The sequence below is a fragment of the Artemia sp. Qi Xiang Cuo genome, chromosome 1 (assembly GCF_049724085.1).
Source record: "Artemia sp. Qi Xiang Cuo chromosome 1, ASM4972408v1, whole genome shotgun sequence".
NCBI classification, from domain to species: Eukaryota; Metazoa; Arthropoda; class Branchiopoda; order Anostraca; family Artemiidae; genus Artemia; species Artemia sp. Qi Xiang Cuo.
In genome coordinates, this window is record NC_142794.1 from 104,764,315 (window position 1) to 104,786,224 (window position 21,910).

Consider the following 21,910-nt stretch of genomic DNA (forward strand, 5'->3'; position numbering starts at 1 on the left):
GAACAGTTGAATGCTAAACATAAGAGTTTAAAATTTGATAATGTGGAAAATGGTTGGAATGATTTTAGAAAAATAGTTTGTGAAGTTGCGGAAGGTGTATTAGGGAAGAAAGCTAGAACTGCAGCTAAGAATATTAGTGAAAAAGCTTTATGTGTAATAGAAAAGAGAAGGTACTTGTGCAAGAATTGTCTGAGTCATAAATCATATGAAAACAAGAGAAATGTAAAGAAAGCGGAGAAAACGTTAAAATATGAACTAAGGAGGTGTGAAGTGGAGGCCATGGATAAAATTGCCGAGGATCTGGAAGATGCAGCTCGACGGCATAATGGTAAAATATTGTATTGGAACGTTAACAAATTGAGAGGGAGTGGTCAATCTGGACTTCTCCCAGTTAAAGATAGGAATAGGGTCGCAATTAGCGATAAGGAAAAAACTAAAGAGAGATGGGCCGAACATTTTTAGAACTTGCTTAACCGAGATAGAGTTGCAGGAAAAAATATAGAGGAAAATGAAAAGGTTTGTGATACCTTGGATGTGAAGAAAGATTTGTTTTGTGAGAAGGAATTAGCAACAGTACTAAAAGGATTAAAGGATAATAAGGCTCCAGGTGCTGATAGGGTGGTAAATAAGTTTCTTAAATATAGTGACGCTGAGGTTAGAAATAAGTTATTGAAGATTATGAATATGATTTTGAAAAAGGGGAAGTACCTAACGATTTTAGGAAAACCTTAATTAAGCCACTTTATAAGAAAAGTGATAAAAGTGAGTGTGGTAATTATCGAGGCGTTAGTCTGGTTTTAGTAATATGATACTTTTTAGACTGAGAGATGCCGTAGACAAAGCTTTAAGAGAAGAGCAGTGCGGTTTTAGAAAAGGTAGAGGATGTGTCGACCAAATTTTCACTCTTAGGCTAATAATTGAAAAGTGCCTGAGTTTTCAAACACCTTTGATCCTCAGTTTTAGAGATTATGAGCAAGCGTTCGACTCTGTTGATAGAAGAGCTTTAGTATAGGTTTTATCATTGTACGGCATACCAGACAAATACATTAAAGTGATTAGTGCTATGTACGAGAATAAGGGAATGTAAGGTAGGAAATGAGGTTAGCAGCTGGTTTTGTACTAAATCAGCAGTTAGGGAGGGTTGTGTTCTACCCCCCTTTATATGGATTATTTTGATGGACTTTGTTTTGAGGAGCACAGGAAAGGCAATGAAAGACCACGGAATCAAATGGGGAGAAAAAAGTCTCCTGGACTTGGATCATGCTGATGATTTAAGCATCCTAAATGAAAGTGTGAGCAAAATGAATGAAGTTTTAGAGGGTTTTGCGAGTTCAGGGTGCTAGAATTGGTTTGAAAATTATTGTTAGGAAGACTAAGTCACTAAGGCTAGGAATAAGTGAAGATGAAAAGGTGATGTTGGGTAATGTGAAGATTGAAAAGGGGTGCAGCTTCACTTACCTTAGTAGTATTATTAGTAAAGATGATGGGACCAGTGAAGATGTTAAAAATAGAATAGCCAAGGCTCAGGGTGTTTTTCACAGTTAAAAAAAGTCTGGAAGAATAGGAAGATAATTCTGCAAACCAAGATTAGAATCTTAGAAGTTACAGTGATGTCAGTGGTCAAATATGGCTCTGAAGCATGGACGCTCCGAAAAGCGGATGAAGATTTGCTAGATGTTTTCCAGAGAAATTGCATAAGGATTGTTCTGGGTACCCGGCTGACTGACCGTATTTCAAACAATAGGCTATGCGAAAAATCTGGTTCAATACCGCTCTCTAGGGCCATAATGAAAGAAAAGTTGAGGTGGTTAGGGCATGTTGTGCGGATGAAGGATAAAAGATTACCAAAGATTGTTCTTTTCGGCCAACCATCTAGGGCTAAACGGAAAGCAGGTCGTCCCCATCTGGGTTGGGATGACGCCATAAAGAAAGATTTAAAGGAAATGGGATCTTCGTGGGTGGGTTTAAAAAGGAAGGCTTTGAATAGATTGCGATGGAGGAGGAGCGTGTGTAGCTGTGTTGGCCTCAGGTGGCTTGGTGCTGCGGTGAGTTGTTAGTAGTAGTAGTAGTAGTAGTAGTAAAACCAGGACTAGTGTATTACAAACCGGAAAAAGCGTATGGCTTTTTCTTAATTGGAATAGTAAGAGACGACCTGGCTACAACCTACGATTATGACATCATTGATCCATCTTCAAAATTAATTAAAATCTTATTTTAGTTATTATGGACTGGAAGTTTGTTCTTAACTGTAAATAATGATTTTCAAGCCAGCATATTTCCCTTGTTGTTCCAGCCAAATGACAGAAAGTTTCCTATACAGGGTTATCGGACAAGGCGGTTCTATTGGTGTACTTTTTGTTTTAATCTGACTGCTTTATTAGGAGCTTTGGGTTTTTATATTTCTTAACATTGGACTTGATCGTCTCTTACTAGGTTGCTAGCTACCGCTACAACCCGGAATAGGATTGATTCTAAATGTAATATTTTGATGTGACTTTTTTTTAGGAGTTATGGGTTTTTATATTTCTTAACATTGGACGTGATCGTCTCTTACTAGGTTGCTAGATACCGGTGCAACCTAGATGCTAGCTACCACTGCAACCCGGATTACCATAGATTAGAGTTTGTTTTTTATTGTACCTTGCTGTATTATAAAATGGAAAAAGCCTATGACTTTTTCTTAATTGAAATAGTAAGAGACGACCTGGCTACAACTTACAATTATGACATCATTGATGAATCTTTAATATTAATTATAATCTTATTTTAGTTACTATGAGCTGGAAGTTTGTTCTTTACTGCAATTGGATTACCTTTTAATTGGTGATTTCAGCTAATAAGGGTTAGAAAACGTTCTTTACTATAATTACAAACTATTTCTTTGAAATAGTGAGAGACGAACCTCAGACAATCAAGTAGCTAACTGAGTCTAATGTATGCAATGGTTTGTATTCCAATGATCGTCTTTTAATGTAACTATTTCATTTTTTACTATGGTGCGAGATCATCTCTTACTAGATTGCTAGCTACTACCGCAGCCCAGATTCCAGTTACTATGGGCTATAGTACGTCCTTTAATGTAATTTTGGATATTACTATGAAGTTTTGTCAGAGCATTTCTAGCCGACTTTTCGACAGCACCCGCTCTTTCAAAGAGAATTTTAATCTGTAATTTTGAATATTTTTCATAATCCTGGTAAAATATTCGTGAAATATTTCTCAGTTTACGAAGATCAGCCCGAATTTTTGCCATCTTCTTTGACTTCTGAATGTAATTTTTAACATTTTCTTTATGAGTTCTTTGGTAGAACCTCGCAGAGGTTTTGATTTTATCATTATAGCCTTTGTTACCCCAGTATCTACCCAATCTTCTGGTAGCAAATTTTTTCTTATATTTGTTTATATATATATATTTAAGTATACTTATTTAAGTATACTTATATATATTTAAGTTTATTTATAAGAGAGAATATATTTGTCAATTAAAAACTGCATTTTTGATGTCTTTTCATACTGCAGTCTTTTCAAAGACATTTACATAAATCATAATCGTATACTAGCGGTAAGATTTTAACCCACGCCTCCGAAGAGCCTGGTGGCTAACACCAGCGCCTTGGACCACCAAGTCACGCTGCCTCTCATAACAATATATATGACCTGCATGAATGCGGGATGCAGCAGTAGCTAGCAACCGAGTAAGAGACGATCAGTCCAATGCTAAGAAATATAAAAACCTAGAACTCCTAAAAATAGAGTCAGATAAAACAAAAGTACATCATTAGAACCACCTTGTCTGAAACCCTACTAGATAAACAATTAATGTCGTCATAGTTTTATATTAAAGCTATGACGTGAATAGAAAAACACGACATTATTTTGTTTGTTCTGAAGACATCATGAAATAATATCATTATGCCATGACGTCATGAAATAAAATCATTACGCCATGGCGTCATAATTGCTATATAATAAACGACAAAATGTAAATGGCCTCATTAATGATTACATAATGGTTAGATCAAAGCAAGCTACACGCAAGTTAAAAAAAACAGTACTACAAAAAAAACAGAAAAAAGCAAATGTATTCAACCGACCAGGCTTATCGAGAAGTAATAATTGATAGTGACAAACAGCGCTATTATAATGATGTAGTTTACAGACATGCGAAAATTGAGAGAGCCAAACAAAACATCAAGGAGCGTTATCAAAATGATGAACTTTATAGAGAAGCGACAATTATGCAAGCTAGACAAAAGAGCAAGGAATGGTTTGATAATGATGAAGATTACAGAGAAGCAACAATTAAGCAGGCCAGACAAAAGATCAATGAGCCTTATCACAATGATGAAGATTACCGAAAAATATATAAGAAAAAAGTTGCTACCAGAATAATGGGTAGATACTGGGGTGACAAAAGCAATAATGAAAAAATTAAATTATCTGCGAAGTTGTACCGAAGAACGCATAAGGACAAAGGGGAAAATTACATTCAGAAATACAAGAAGATGGCGAAAATGCAGGCTGATCTTTGTAAATTGAGAAACATTTTACGCATTTTTAACCAGCATCACAAAACGCATTCAAAATTACAGATTAAAATTCTATTTGAAAGAGCGGATGTTGTTGAAAAGTTGGGTAGAAATGATCTGGCAAAAATTCATAGTAATATCCAAAAGAATTTACATTAAAAGACGATTATCGGAATAACATACAACAGCACACATTGGACTAAAAAAAATTTACATAAAGGACCGATATAGTTCATCATAAATAGTATTTGTCAATTAGGTTTTGTTTTATATTATTAAATTGAATTGAGATAGCCTAACAAAAGGGCAAGGAACCGTATGATAATAATAAAGATTACCGAAACAAACATGAGAAAAAAGTTGCTACCAGAATAATGGGTAGATACTGGGGTGACAAAAGCTATAATGAAAAAGAAATGAAAACAAAAAAGATTCATTTAGTACATCCATAAAAAATGAACTAGTGTGAAAGCACAAAATTCATAAAAATATATAAACAGGAAAAAAAAGAGCTTAAGGCTCATCTTCCTACGAGAGTTCTGCTTGACAGGTATGGTCAACATGAGGGTCAGCATTTTCACTTCTTTTTGTAGCTTTTTGCCAATCAGAGTATTTCTTGCGTGTGTCATAAGGTTCAATCTAGAAGTCAAGTGACATTGCGGAGCGCTAGGTAAGCTGGGTTGCTCTTCAATCAGGGGAGGGTGACATCCCCAAAGGCATAAATACTGGACCTTTGAACAATGCTGTACAAAATAGATGTCTACAAATTCTGATTGGATGCTGGTTTTCGGAACTGATAAGCACAGGGAGGGGGTTGCCCTCAAATCACTTTTGACTCCTATAAAGGGCACTGGCCAATCAACAGGAGACTTTCTTAAAGGAAAAATAAAAGCTAAAACCTAAAAGGTAGAAACTAGTGTGACATAAATCAAATAATATTTGGGGTAAGAAATAATGTAACTAGCAATTTTTATTGTTGCTCAGGACTTTGGTTCGTCCTTTATTATGTTGCAGCTACCCCTTCAACCATGATGGTTGTAACCTTCGATTATGACGTCACCCATAATTTTGTTTGCAAAATCATGAAGTATTTGATGATATCTCATTGACCAACAGTTGCCATAGCATAATTGAATGGAGACTATCGCTAAGACATAAGGATTTGATTGCAAGCCTGTCTACGATAATGGTTCTAAAACAAAAAGTACACCAGACTACTTAACTAAGGAAACGGAAACGGAGTACCTGAGGAAATGGTGTACAATTCTTGAAAAAATGAAAACAACTATAAGACAAAAGGGAAATTTTATTTTATCTAGACCTTGCAGATAGCTTGTCCTTGTTCCCCTTCTTCTCTCCCTTTTAAACAACCCTGCTTGTAAACCAAGCTTAATACCCTCAGTCTTTCTTTAGATATTGCTGATATTTTCCTATCACAACCAGCAGGCACAAACAAAAAAATTATTGGTTAACTGAAACTAGAATAATTCCTGAAAATTTTAAATAAAATAATTTTATTTAACTGCAAATTGCAAAAATATTTATGATGTCTGAATAATAATTTTAATTCCTTAATTCAAACAGCTTGCTACAGACAGCTCGTCCTAGTTCCCTCCCCTCCCTCCCCCCCCCTTTTGTACAGCCCTGATTTTAAACCAAGCTTAACACTCTCAGTTATTCTTTAGATATTGCTGATATTCCCCTTTCGAAACCAGCAGGCACATACAAAAAAATTATTGGTTAACTGAAACTAGAATAATTCCTGAAAATTTTAAATAAAATAATTTTATTTAACTGCAAATTGCAAAAATATTTATGATGTCTGAGCAATAATTTTAATTCCTTAATTCAAACAGCTTGCTACAGACAGCTCGTCCTAGTTCCCTCCCCTCCCCCTTCTTTACAGCCCTGCATGTAAACCAAGCTTAATAACCTCAGTCATTCTTTAGATATTGCTGATATTCCTTTTTAGAAAAGTTTGATTTTGAAATAAGGAACTCTAAAACCTTGAAACTTTTTGCAATCAAAAACGAACAAAAATTAATTAAAAAAAAAAGGCTTTCCGAAAAATAAGTTTTGCAAAGGAAAGTAAAGGCCATTTTAAACTTGAGCTCAGCAGATACAAATACCTGTTAAAATTCAAACTTAAAACCTCCAGAAATTACTATTAAAGAATAAATGAAACCCAAAACAAACAGAAATTAAATAAACAATCATAGCAAAAAAAATACAACAAGTAATAATATAAATGATTAAATATATCTTAAAGCAAGTAATGCTTAGATTGAATATGAAAATAAAGCTTAAAATGAAAAAAAAAACACTTTTCTATTGAACTATTAATGAAACTATAAAGATTCAAGATTCAAGATTCGAGATTCAACAACTTTACTAAAAATGATTCATGCCGTCTTTACGACCGGTTACAAATAAAGCACATATATGCTTGAAAAATGCAACCAGTACACATTTACTAAATTATAAAACTAACCAAATCATCACTGAAATAAACACAAATAAAGAACAATAAAAAAATAGATAATAATTATAATTACTGACTAATGAATTATGAGAAAAAAATAAAATAAAAAGAAAAATAAATAAATGAAAAAAAAATAATATAATAAAACGAATATATTAATAACAGAACAAAAAAAATTACTTAATTTGTCTTCTCTCGTCTTCCAGCCTTACACTCACCAACTGCCCGCAAGGAGATGCTTCTTTAACCGGTTTTTAAATTGCGGGACACTTTCCGCTTCCCGAATTGAGTCTGGAAAAGTATTCCAGACCAGCGGACCCGAGTGCCTTGCCACATGGCTAGAGCGAACCGTACAACGAACAGAAATTAAATAAACAATCAATGCAAACAAACATACAATAGATATTAAAGTAAATTAGTAGATAAATCTTAAAACGAGTGAAACTTAAATTGAATATGTAAATCAAGCTTGAAACAAAAAAAAAACTACAAACATTAGTTTGGGTATCACCTCCTTCTCTCACTGTAAAAGTCTAAAGCCTACTGCGTCAATGGCACTTTACTGAAAATTATATGTGTCTTGAACAGTCTTGGAAAGTTTAAACAACATCAAATTGAATATTTTATGCATAAAAATATATATTTTTGAAATTTTTTTTTGAAATTTTTGAAATATCCATCAGTTCAAGAATTTATTTTACTGTAATATTATTTTTATTTTCAATGCTGTAAGAACTGGAAAAGAAAATATTTGTAATATAATTCGTTTTCAGTTAAGCGCCAATGACCCAGTAGGCTTTTGGTTTTATATACAGATTAGGAAGAGCGCAGTATCCAAACTCTTCTTTGTAGTGAAACTGTATTCGTTTTGAACAACTTTAGAAAGAACTAACAAATTAAACTGAATATTTGATGTATAATGATATTAATTGCTGAAAGCTCATTAATTCAAAAATTTCACTATACTTTTTAGGTTGATTTTAAATATGAAGCACAAAAGAAAATATTTGTCATAAAATTAGTTTTCAGTAAAGCGCCAATGACGCAGTAGGTTTTAGACTTTTACAGTAAGAGAAGGAGGCAATACCCAAAACTATTGTTTGTAGTGATTTTTGTTCGTTTCAAGCTTGATTTTCATATTCACTTTGAGTTTCACTCGTTTAAGATTTATATATTAATTTACATTAACATCTATTGTATGTTTGTTTGCATCGATTGTTTATTTAATTTCTGTTCGTTTGAAGTTTCATTAATACTTCAATAGCAAATTCTTGTTTTCGTTTTAAGCTTAATTTTCATATTAATTAAATTTCCAATGAAACAGCTGTTGCTATTGACCAAAGGTGGAGCATAACCGTGCATTCTGAAAGAATAATAACTATAAAGTCAGTTGGCTGTTAGAAAATGAGGGGTGGCTGGTGGATTACCAATAGTTAATGAAAACTCTTGCAAGACCAGAGAGAAATAATGATATAGCTAGAATATTACGGTCTCAATATCGCTCTTCGTTACGTAAGTTAATTCGTAAGTTACGTATATTTATTACTAATAAAAACGTTCGTAAATAAAATTAAACAAGTTTGGAGAAAGCCATTTAAGCAAATAAAAGTAAAATTAATATGCAAATTGTGTTTCAATTATTCATGTATGGTGAGCCAAAATCAAAACCTGCATTAATTAAAAAACGTTCAAAAATTAAATAAAAAAGACAAGTTTTTTTTAACTGAAATTAAGGAATGACGTTAAAATTTAAAACGAACAGAAATTATTTCGTACATGAAAGGGACTGTCCCCTCCTCAACGCCTCGCTGTTTACGCCAAAGTTTGAAAATCTCACAACTCTTATTTTTTTAAACAATAAAAAACTTTAGCGTAAAGAGCGAGGCGTTGAGGAGGGGACAGCCCCTTTCATATACAGAATAATTTCTGTTCAATTTAAGTTTTAACGTCGATCCATACTTCCAGTTAAAAAAAAACTTGTTTTTTTTATTTAATTTTTGAACGTTTTTTAATTAAAGCAGGTTTTGATTTTGGCTCACCGTACATGAATAATTGAAACAAAATTTGCATATTAATTTTACTTTTATTTGCTTAAATGGCTTTCTCCAAACTTGTTTGATTTTATTTACGAATGTTTTTATTAGTAATAAATATACGTAACTTACGAATTAACTTACGTAACGAACTTCTATATACACATATTTTTAATACGTATATTAGGGGGCTCACTCCCTAGTCAATACCTTGCTCTTTTAGCTAAAGTTCAAATTTTGTTCAAATTATTTAAAAATGACCCCTTAATCACAAAGGCAGTTATTTAGAATAAATAGCTCTTATTAAAGTACTAAAAAATCTTTGGCTTAAGCACCCAGGTATTGACTATGGGGTGAACCCAATCATACATGTAATATTTTCTGTTTGTTTTAAGTTTTAATGTTACTCCTTATTTTCAGTTGGAAAACTTGTTTTTTTTATATTTAATTTCTGATCTTTTTTTAAATAATGCTGGGAAATCTGTCGCCGCCTTCATAGCAATGTCCCTTCCCCCATGAAAATTTCCTTCATGGAAAGAACTTTCCACGTAACCCCCAACCAACCCACCCCCCTACTACCAGAAAAAATCCCCCCTGAAAACGTCTGTATACTTTCTAATAACCAATACTATATGTTAACATCGGATAAAGTTCATAACTTTCAGCCCTTCCTCTGGGGACTTTGGGGGATTAAGTCATCCTAAAGGACAGTGTTATTATATTTTCAACCATGCTGAACAAAATGGCTACCTAAAAATTTTGATTAGGTGACTTTGGGAAAAAAAATAGCGTGGGAAGGGGCCTAGTTGCCCTCCATTTTTTGGTCACTTAAAAAGGGCAATAGAACTTTTAATTTCCGTTCCAATGAGTCCTTCTACGGTATTCTAGGAAAGCTGGGTCAATACAATCACCCCTGGGGAAAAAAACTACAAAAAAACAAAAAAAAAAACAAAAAAACACCCATCCGTGATATTTATTCTGGCAAAAATGCAAAACTCCACATTTTTGTAGATAGGAGTTTGAAACCTCTACAGTAGGGTTCTCTGATACGCTGAATATGATGGTGTGATTTTCATTAAGCTTCTATAGCTTTTAGGGGGGTCTTTCCCCCCTTTTTCGAAAATCAGCCAAATTTTCTTAGGCGCGTAACTTTTGATGGGTAGGAGTAAACTTGATGAAAGTAATATATTTGAGTTGAATTCAGCATTGAAATCTGATTCTTTTGATGTATCTATTGGTATCAAAAACACGTTTTCTAGAGTTTCGGTTACCATTGAGCCGGGTCGCTCCTTACTTTCAGTTCGTTACCACGAACTGTTTCAAAATTATCTCGAGATCTAACATGAACAAACCAGGAAAGCTGTACAGAAGGTAAAAAAAAGAAAAAAGAATGCGACACTAGACCCTTAAGGTCCGAACCGGCGGTTCTGATCTCAGTCTCAAGACCTTTCAGCTAAGAAGTGCAAGGGGGACGGGGTCAGCCATTCTATGCTTTTGCACACCCTTCCTGTTTACATTCCCCAGATTTCTCCAGGTATCCATTTAGATTTGGGTTGACTCTGGCTGAGATTACAGTCACGTTACTGACCATCATCCCAAACCAAACAATTGGGTACACTAAGATTTAAGCCCTTGCCCTCTCGGACAAAGGATCCAAAATCTAGCGCACCAATCGACTCGGCTAGGACGTCTCATACAAAAAGACTGATTAGAAGATTTCTTTTAAATTCAGATGCAACGTCAGGCAGGTAGCTATCAGATATTATGAAAATAGAACAGTGCATCCAGCCTTGAAAGATATAATAGAATAACTAGTTTATATTTCAAAGTTTTATTCCATAAATTGGCACAAAAATATTCAGTTGCAATCCATTTTATGACATTACATATACAATTTTCTCTAAATTCAGGACTACATTGATTCAGTCTAATTATCAACTACTAGTCAATTTCTCCCTCTTCTGGCATAACTTCCAACTTGTTCAAATCTCAACATTGACAAACATACATAAAAAGTAAACTCTAAAGTGATACCCAAATTAGTTATTTCAATTTGAGGCATAACCAATGTGGTTATCCTAAATTGGTACCGACACTCTCAGTGACACTCAACTTGTTATCGATCTTTTGGAAATTTTTTAGCTGTCTGTGGCTTGTAAAGCAGCCAAGAAAACCTTCATAGAATTTTTTACCAGCAGAATAGCCTATAGTATAGCATCCATAATCTGAAGCCAAGTGGTACTAGAAACAAGTAGCTTAAAATTGAATACGCCAGAGGATATACGCTGATTATTGTCGCTGAACAATTTTTTTCTTTTAAATATGCAAAAATCAATTTGTCCAAAGCCAAGCACTGGTTTTCATTTTCAAAGCACTTTCAAAAACAAAAATTCTATTTTGCAAAACAGTAGGCTGTCTTGTAACAGTAATGAAAAAAGCTTGCTTTCAAAATTTCCATTAAAGTTCTAAAACTATAGTTAAAATTGTTTTGAATTTAATTTGGAAAACATTGAAAACTATAGTTAAAATTGTTTTGAACTTAATTTGGAAAACTTTGAAAACTATAGTTAAAATTTTTTTGAATTTAATTTGGAAAACTTTGAAAACTATAGTTAAAATTGTTTTGAATTTAATTTGGTATTTCCTATGAAGATTTTTCTGAACAATGTAGAATTTCTAAGGCATTTAATTTTTTTTTTTGCATAAGAAACCGTGTTTATTTAGGATAAAATTTTTTCTTTCTCTTTAATTTATTTTTAATCCATTTTTATTTTTAATAAGTAGTTTGTTTGAAAACTAAAATCTAGGCAAAAACTGATGTATTATTTATGGCTACTATAAATTTACACATTAATTTATAGTCACTTCCCTTCTGAGTTTAATGTTAATTACTATTATTTTATCTTCTTTTTGTGAATTTGTTTGATTTTCCCTCTTCTATTAATTTCGTTTCTGTTATATTTCTTGTTAATAATTCATATTATAGAAACAAACAGTAAAAATAAGGGCAGGATTTTCCAAAAAAAGATATTCTCAAAAGTTTTAAAACCCAATTTTTCACCTAGCAGTTATCCTATCTTCAAAACCTAAACTGGATTTATAACCTTGTCTCTCCCAAGCCTAACCTAACTTAACCCTTGTGTCACAAATACAATTTCTAAAAATAAAACAGTTTTGCTTGTCTTTGGATTCTAAATAAATTTTTTAATCAAATATGGATAACTGAATAGCCTAGATTTATTTATTTAATCTGCACAGCACAAGTTAGTAAATAAAAACTCTGAAAAACAAGCATGCAACACTGTAACGAGCAGAAAGAAAATAGAATTTATAACTTTACATAACCAATATTTAGAAAACATATATTTGTTAGAGAAAAATAAAAAGCAACGATTCGCACGGTTAGGTCAAGACGAAGACTTTGGCACGGGAAAAAATTAGAATAGTTGATTAGATAAAATGTGAAAAGATACAAACAAGTGTGAAGCTTTTTTTTATTATTGAAAATAAATTTGGTTTTCAATTCTTCTTAAATTCATAATACTTCAAACGTGATTTCCTTACCATGATGAATCCGATATTATTTTAGATAGCTTTATATCTTTTGTTCTTTGACACAAAATGTATCATTTGCATTTATAGTTTTTTTTGTGCTTTAATAACGTATATTATGATACATTTTAAAATTCCAACAAGTAATATTTTAATTCAAACAATGATTTTTGCCAAGAATAAAACAAATTTTTTGTATCAAGCAGCTAGCAGCTTCACACATGAGGTTTCACGTTTCCTAACTGCTTATGAATTTTGAATGAGAAAAAAATAATTAAATTCCTGATTTTACTAAAATTAGCGATACTCAACGGAAGTAATATAACATAGTTTTGTCTAACAGTTCAATGGTTTTTAAATATATTGTATTTCTTTAAGACAAACGAAAATCACAGACAAATAAAGTTTATGGTTTATCAAAGGGTTAGCAGGCTTCTGTAGCACAAGGGATATATTCCACACTTTCCAAGAATATTTTTTCTCTACATGAGACGCTGTTTAGCGCAGTCTGGGCAAAGAATATCAGCACCATCTGTAATAAACCCTTTGCCAACTAGGCTACTTTTGCACTGTGCACAAACAAAGCAGTCGTTGTGCCAATGACGGTCTTCAAATGAGATGAAACGAGTTCCGCCAATGCCTGGAAAATAATGTAATTTTTATTTTTTCTGTGTATTATGGAGGTTAAAGGTTTGTCCCGGCACGCACTTAGGAATTTTTAAGGGAGGTGGTCAATAACAAAAGAAAGGAATTGATTTGATATTTTGACTAATAACTGGTCAGAAACAAAAAGCATTTACAAGGGTAACAGACCCTTCCTCCCCTGATGATAGTCATAGGAGAGTTCAGGAAAATTGTCAAAAGGACCTAAGAACACACTTCTGAGGCTTAAAACACACACACACACCTCTGGTACCTTGAGATAATAGATAAGACTTTACTTTGCTTAATGATTTTTCAATTTTGAAGACAATGGCCTTTTCAAAGGTAAAAACTTAAATAAAGGGTTTGTTTATTGAAGGCCGTCTATAAAGATAAAAACAGCATCATCAATGCCAAAAATGCAATGAAATTCTTTCGTCAGTAGAAGATCCTTACGGATTTGAAGGACCATTCCCAAAACTTGGAAAAATAATATCTAAAAGTGCCTATTCTACTAATCTAAATTCCCTTTCCCCTTCCTATAAGCATTGACTATAACATCACTTTTTTTAAAATTCTTTGGGTTTTAAATTAAACACATTTTTTAATACGAAAAATATAAAATCAATAGCACATTAAGTGCATAGTTTAGAAATATTTTCTGTAAAAGGGATGAAGTTAGTTCATTGGATGCATGTAAGATGATTTAATTTATCTTCATTCAAAGAAATGGAGGATAGGGTGATAGTCTCCCCTCCCCCTGCCTGTAGACATGAAGGTTGGCTTCAGAAATGTCAGAAAAATGGGTCCTGAAATACATAAATGTGAATTCCCACCTCCTCCTCCCCCCATTATGCTCAAGCAATCAGACATAAATAAAGATTGTCTACCAGATCTTTCTACTAACTTTGATTGTCTACTAGGTGACAAATGAAGTACATGATTTATCAATAACCGATTTTGAACTGAAGAAAACAGGTTCCATAGATGCCAGAAGAAAATTATAAAATTATCATTCCTCCAAAGATAAGAAGGACATAATGCTAAACTCCCTTTAAATAAAAAAAATATGTAGCAGACATTAAAAATGGAAATTACCTGACAAGAGAAAAACAGAAGAATAAGAAAATAAGAATAAAAATAGTAAGCCAGTTAGTTTATTTATGCTGTATATCACTTACACTCGAGTAAAATCTAATTTCAACAGTGGCCCGGAATCAACAAAAATTAGTTGAATACCAACGAAATTCCCATAGAATAGCTGATGGCAGGTTAGGTTAACACTGTGGCCACAACTAACAAAAATTTAAGGAGGGTAGGCAAAAAATTTTTTAGGTTTTAATGAAGATACAAAATAAATTGTTTTTCAAAATACGAGATATAAGAGAGGTGGAGGGTGGGTTGTATATAGTCAACTGTGGTTTTGGTGGTGTGGCTCTTGATGTCAATTTTATATGTATTTAAGAAGTTTAATTCAAATATCACATTAGTTTTGGCAAGAATCTCAAGTGTTAAAGATCTGTTAACTTAATAAAACAACAAATTTTTTACTATTCCTAAACCATAATTGTGAGTTATAGTACTGTATTTGGAAAATTAAAGCTGATACAGAAAAAAAAAATTATTTCTTTAGGACCCCAAAAACATCTTAGTAAAACATAATGAAAATCGATGAAAATTCAGGAGCTAGTTAAATTCAAGATGTATATTCAAAACGGATGTTTTCTTTAGATACAGTTTCACTAATTCCCATCCCCCCTTATCTCAATATGCACTCCTGAATTATGATAAACAATTAAATATGTTGAACCAAGCAAAACAATATGGTGTCACATACAAGAAAACATTTCCTCGGATGCATGTACATAAGTAATTTGTAAAATAAGAGAAAGAAATTAACAAAAGCTGAATTTGAAGAGCTTTACTGTTCGAACAGTCAAGAAATTTCCAGATGACGTGGATGAATAGAGAGAGAGAATTCGGTACTTATCAGTTTTATAATAAACACTCGAAAAGTGAAGTTCGGTAATTGCTAGTGAAATAAAACAAAATGTGGCGAAAATGTAATACTTTAGTAGCAAAATTATGAAAACTACCACAAAGAATCATGGAAGGGGGCCGCCCAGAGTGCAGTACGTTAAATACGTAACCTAGACTAACCTAAGTACGTCTTTTGCTCCTCAACCCAAAAAACCTATTCAGAAATATTGTTCTCGGAGTGAGAAACCCCTGTTTGCCTAGCGAGCCAAAGGTATTGTCTTGTTAAAGAAGTTGCTTGCCTAGTTTTTGTCTTATGAGTGCGTCAAAAATTCTAGAGTGTTTATTATATAACCGATAAGTACCGTCACCGGTTTGTAAATGACATTTTAAACTCTCCCTTTTTTAGTGTAGTAGTTCATATACATAAATAGATGCTTAATGAAAATAAATATATTTTAAGAACTTTGCTGCGCAGCTTCAGTTTACAGAAGAAATATTGAATAGAAAGACTATGCACCAGCTATTGGGTCAATAAAAACTAGTAAACTAAAACGATTGCCCTTTGTCTTCATTGGATTGGAAGAAGATTTCATGCAAAATTGCTCCCTCTTTCACCCGACCTTTCTCCCTTTTATTTCTTTTTCTTGGTTGTGTTAAAATAAAAATTTTATCAATAAGGATTGCAAATCTAAACCATTTGAAAGAATGCATTATCAGTCAGTGGGGTAAAATTGACGGCAATGTACACCTTTTCAATCGAGTTCACCTGAATTTAGCAAGACGCGTCAGACTATCCATTGCAAATAATGGAATTCCTATTGAAAATAAAATTTCCTAAACAAAATATTTAATAAAATTGTTTGGCTCTGTGAAGAATAAAATTTACATTTGCCCAGACTTTGTGGGCACCCTGCATACTGGAGGCCCCATCTCCCATCCGAAAAGATATACAGGTTATCAGTTGCATAGACGTATAACGCCCTGGAGCAAATAGTCCACGCGAGACCGTGGGCCGCAATACCTATACTAGTGACACCAGTGATGGCACCTGTGGTGCTGTGCCACGTACATTGGGATAGAGTACTAACAGATATAATTTTTTTTTTTAATTGTTTAGTAGAGTCCTGCACAACAATATACGTTATAAGATCCAGAAAAATCTGCGAACTCAATTCTTAATCATAAGACATCCACACAGAGTTATATCAGACTTGAATTTGACCAAGTTTGAAAATAAGACACTAGAATGACTAACAGAAGCAATTAAATTATTAACAATTATTAAATTATCAAAATTATTAAATTATTAAAGAACTCAATTATCTAATTATTAAAATTATTAAAATTGATAAACTCTGGGCCATTATAAACAATGAGCTAAAAAGTGTGTTTTAGGAAGAACAAAAAGGCAGGTAAACCCAGCAACCTAGAATTATAAGGGGCAATTAGATATTGTCCCTTGTTTTTTATGGATGAATACGAATTTTCTTTTATACCTTGTGAATTATATTACAGCAGAATATAGAGAGGTTCAATTTATATCAGGGTAGTAAAAAACTTCGTCTGAGGGGGAAAAATATGACAACTATTCATTCAGTAAAGTCAATGAATTAAAAAGTTTTAAAGTCTGTGACAACATAAATTATTAATGCACAATAGCAAATTTTAAAGGGAAATAGATTATTTTCTAGAATTATTTTACATCTGATTTTAGGGAACTACTGCGCAAAAAGTGATTTCTCTATAGAAAAAGCTCTTAGATAACATATCAGAGTAGCGAGGGAGAATTTACCTTATTACTTACGATTTTCCTAAAATACAAATTTGTCATGTTTTTCCTTCTGGAAATGTTACCAAAAACTTTAGTTTTTCGTAAAAAAAATTATTACAGACCAATTAACTACTAAAGTATTTAGGCCAATTACCTAAAAATGTGTGCAGTGTATCTTTGTGCTACAATTTGCACAATAATTAGTTTCTCTGGGGACTTTCTGAGATATCTTTATCTTTAGTAGGAAAGTTAGATTTGAAATTTTCCATATAAACGTCAATTACCTGTTATTGGCTTAATACAGGCAGTGCATCTTTTGGCAAAAAGCTCCCCAAAACATTCGGCACAATAAGGTTTGTCATCACGAGATGTGAATCGTTGGCCAGCCAAAAGAGTGTTGCAATGTGTGCACGTGAAACATTCTCTATGCCATGGCTCACTCTTGTACGTTACTCCACCTGTCGTAATAATCTGGAAAAAAAGAACTAATTCTGATATCTTGTAATTAAACTTAAATGAAAGAATAAGGAAAAGGATAGTTTTTGGTTGTGGACAAAAATTGAACTTTTTTCTGGATCAATAATTTGGATCATAAATATCCCAAAATTTAATATGATAACATCTAAAAATATGTTTTTACTGGCCAGAAAATGAGTTTGACAAAAAGAAGGATAAAAAATGCGGATTTTCTTTAACAAAATATGAATAATAAGGTTGTTCAAGTTTTTGGACTTTGTTTGTTGCGCATATAAAAAGATACGAGTACATGCCTGCTTTTATTCTGAGCCTGGTCAGAAATGTTGCTTTTGCCGTGGTCAGAAATTTTGCTTTTGCCTGTCACATCATATTCTTAGTTATTTTCCGCATAAAAAATCCAACATATGAACAATAATTTTAAATATTTCAGTTAAAATAGTTCCTAATGTATTAAAATACCTTGTTTTCAAATATACTTCTGAATAAATTTATCTTTATAAATCTAAATTTCAAGCAAATATAAATTGTTTCCGTCACTAATATCTAAAAACAATGAATCAATATAAAAGCTCAATAATTCGCAACAAAATCCTTAAAAGTAGTCCTCAACTGTTCTCTTTGGTGGTTTATATTATTAATATATTCTTTACATGCAAATACAATTTAACTAAATTATATAATTTATTTATCCCTATTTGTGTTTTATTTTATTATATATTCTAATTATGTTTTTCAGTTTATAATAATTAAATTGAAAGAATACCAAGTGTAAAATTTAATAATGTAGGATATTTCTAATAAAGCAGAATTTTTCATATTTCTTCAAAATCGTCCGGGATCCCATGCAAACGAATTTTTCCAGTTTTCTTACTAAGACAGTCAATCCACTTCTGCTCACTTATAGATGGTAAACGGCCAGGTTCAGTACCAGTTTGACTGTGGCAGTAGCGAAGGCCTTCTTCGAGTATCTGACACATGTGTTAATAACAGAAAGTGGCACGAAGTTCGATTGCAGTGCCACGGTAACAAAGTAGCCTATTTAGAGCTCATGGGCTTGCACATGGTGTGAACGATGTTTTGAAAATGAAAAATAAGGATGACTACTTCGGTGCAGAAGTAAGACAGCTACCAGGGTTACCTAGGTTTTGTGATACAAGAATGGGTTTTATTGGATAGGTAGCTTTTGACATGGGCTTTTTGTTATACAGTTAGCTATTTAAATCTGTTGAATTACTATTTAAATGTATGCATTTAGATCTAATTTAATACTTGATTTTTTAACGTATTGAGTTGTCTTATTTAATATATTTTTTATTCCAAATTATAATTATTTTTTTTTTTTTTATTTACAAACGGGTTACAATAAATAAATAAACAAACATCTCATTTAAAAAAACACAATCCAATGCATTACTGCATGCCGGACAAAACCCGAAAAAAAGAAAAACACTTTAAAAATATATATATAATATTTTCTATTAATATCATTTATTTCCTCAGACCCTAATATAACCCAAAAAGGGTCCAACCCAAAAAACAAATAAATATCTTCTCTCGCCTCCCTCTCCCACCCCTCCAACAAAAAAGTAAAAAAAATGGGAACATGAGAACCAACCACGCAAACAACGCAACACAACTCACAACATTCACAAAATAGAGGAAAAAAAAATAAATAAAAAAGGGAAATAAATCACTCATCCATTCAAAACCCAAACACACCTCTCACCAATAACATTCAACCAATCATTATCTACACACAACCACTAAAATCTTCCAAATTGACAAAAACAGCTTACTCTTAGGGAATTTCGAAATTCATCCAGATCTGTCTTATTTTTTACCTCCTCGGGAAGTTTTGTTCCAGACAGCCGGGCCATAAAAACGGATAGAAAATGTAGACCTTGTTGTTACAGGAAACGGGGTTCGTATTGAATGGGCATTTCTTGTCTCATACCTGTGTTTAGCTTCGGTAAATGCAATCGAGAAATATGCAGGTAGCAGGTTATTAAAACTTTTAAACATGAATAATGCCTTGTAAAACTTGACTAGGCCAAAAAGTGGCATAATCTTAATACCGTTGTATTTCTTTTGAACTAAGTCAGAACCTCGCATTCTAGATAAAACACGAACAGCTTTATTTTGTAAAACCTGCAGTGGCAGTAGATAAGTAATAAATGTCGCTGACCAAATACTTACACAATATAACAAATACGGATGAACCAGCGAGAAATACAGCATTTTTAAAATTTTAGGAGGGAAAAAATGTTTCAGTTTCCGCAGCATTCCAACATTCCTGGCAATTTTTGTACACAGTGATTCAATATGACACTCGTCAACTTGGACACCAAGATATTGAACATAACTATGTCTCTGGAGATATCCACTTTCTAGTTGAATACCATGGATCCAAGGATAATAATTAGTACTTCTTCCATATAGAATAAATTTACTTTTACTATGATTCAAACATAATTTGTTTACACGGATCCATCTTTCAATACAACTCATTCCTGTATTTAAAAGCAGAAATAAATCTGCCTCAGTCACAGCTGCCACAGAAAACTGTGTGTCATCAGCGAAGCTAGGCAATATCATCTTTGACCTTCTAGCTGCAGGTCCCACATGACTAAATATCCTTTTAAGACACGCATTCAAATCATTAATATAGATTAAAACAACAAGGGTCCAAGCACAGAACCCTGTGGTACTCCACATCTCACATTCATATAATGAGAATGAATACTCCCAACCCCAACACACTGTTTCCTTCCACTCAAAAAAGACAAAATCAAACTATTAAAATTACCACGAATACCGACATGCTCTGATTTTGATAATAATACACTAGGGTCAACAGAGTCGAATGCTTTCATAATGTCCAGAAAATAGACGCAACTTTCAGCCCCGCATCCAACGAATCATTGACAAATGTTGTTAAAAAAATCAAAGCTTGCTCTGTTGACATCCCATGACGAAATCCGAACTGAGTAGGGTGAAAATAAGAATTTTTATTTAAAAAATCCACCATTCTTACATAAATCAGTTTTTCAAACAGACGCGATATTATTGGGAGCATTGATATTGGTCTGTAATTATTCATATCATTCTTATCACCACTCTTAAACAGGGGTACCACATAAGCACTTTTCAAACAATCCGGGTAAACTCCACTCTTAAAACAAGAATTAATCAAATACAACAAATGATCTGAAATAATAGAGAAAACTGAACGAAGAATTCTAACACTGAAAAAATTCGACCCAGCTGCTGAATTCTTCATTGACTTCACCGTCGTCTCAAGCTCTGCAAGAGTCACTGGTCTTAAGAATATAGAGACTTCAGCTGCCTCATCGAAAAAATCATTATAAGATCCATCACTGGGTGACTGCGCAACACTATCAGATACACTCCTACCAATATCAGTAAAATGTGCACACATTATATTAGCAACTTGATTATCCGAGTGAGCATCAGGAATGTCAGGGATAGTCGGGGCAGCACGAGGGTTTACTACCAACTTGATGATTCTCCACGTTTTCACAGGATTGCCTTCTGCTTCTTTAAATTTATTTACAAAGTAGAGTTTTTTAGCCTGTCTTAGAAGGGTGTTAAGATTTCTATTATAACTTTTGTAAATATCTTTATCTGATTGAGATCCAGTTTTTTTAGACCTTTCGTAGAGCTCTTGTCTTTTATCCATCAACTTAAGTAGTGCTTTCGATATCCATGGTTTCTTTGCAACATCATAACGTTTACGCTATTAGTTTATAATATTAGTTTATAATAATTATGTTATTGTTTTAGTTCTAAATTAATATATTTATTCAAATAAAAAAAATATCATTTTATATTCAATATACTACTACTACTATTAACAACTCACCGCAGCACCAAGCCGCCTGAGGCCAACACAGCTACGCACGCTCCTCCTCCTCCCCTCAATCTATTCAAAGCCTCCCTTTTTACACCCACCCACGAAGTTTCCATTTCCTTTAAATCTTTCTTTTTGACGTCCTCCCACCCTAGACGTGGACGACCTGCTTTCCGCTTAGCCCTAGACAGTTGGCCAAAAAGAACAATCCTCGGCAATCTATCATCCTTCATCCGCACAACGTGCCCTAGCCCCTTCAACCTTTCTTTCATTATAGCCCTAGAGAGCGGTATTCACAGTTTATAGAATTAGCAGTATGATCATACCCTATCTCACCCATTATAAAAACCCGGACCAAGGTGTGGGTGCTCCAGAGAACGTTTTTGCAGATACAAACATAAGCGGCATAGATTTTTTCACGGGTAGACAAGTCAGATTTCTCTTGGACACGAAACAAGTGGAAACCCGCTATTACGAATAATGCACTTTGTAACCATTTCTCATTGATTGACTGAAACAGACTAACCCGCTAATGTAGAAATAAGTGGGAGGAGCTTTTTGTTCGTACCGAGA

General features: G+C 33.1%; 1 protein-coding gene across 3 annotated transcripts in view; it reads right to left on the reverse strand.

The window, feature by feature from the left end:
• Nucleotides 1–10,859: 10,859 nt before the first annotated feature.
• Lmpt (four and a half LIM domains protein limpet) overlaps nt 10,860–21,910 on the reverse strand; it is a 277,526-nt gene continuing 266,475 nt past the window's right edge. For all 3 annotated transcript variants that reach the window (XM_089088396.1, XM_089088406.1, XM_089088414.1), the window contains 2 exons: nt 17,274–17,460; nt 10,860–13,236 (listed from right to left, as the gene is read on the reverse strand). In XM_089088396.1, the coding sequence (XP_088944522.1) occupies nt 13,079–13,236; nt 17,274–17,460 (345 nt within the window). In that variant the 3' untranslated portion in view covers nt 10,860–13,078. The remainder of the gene's footprint in view (nt 13,237–17,273; nt 17,461–21,910) is intronic.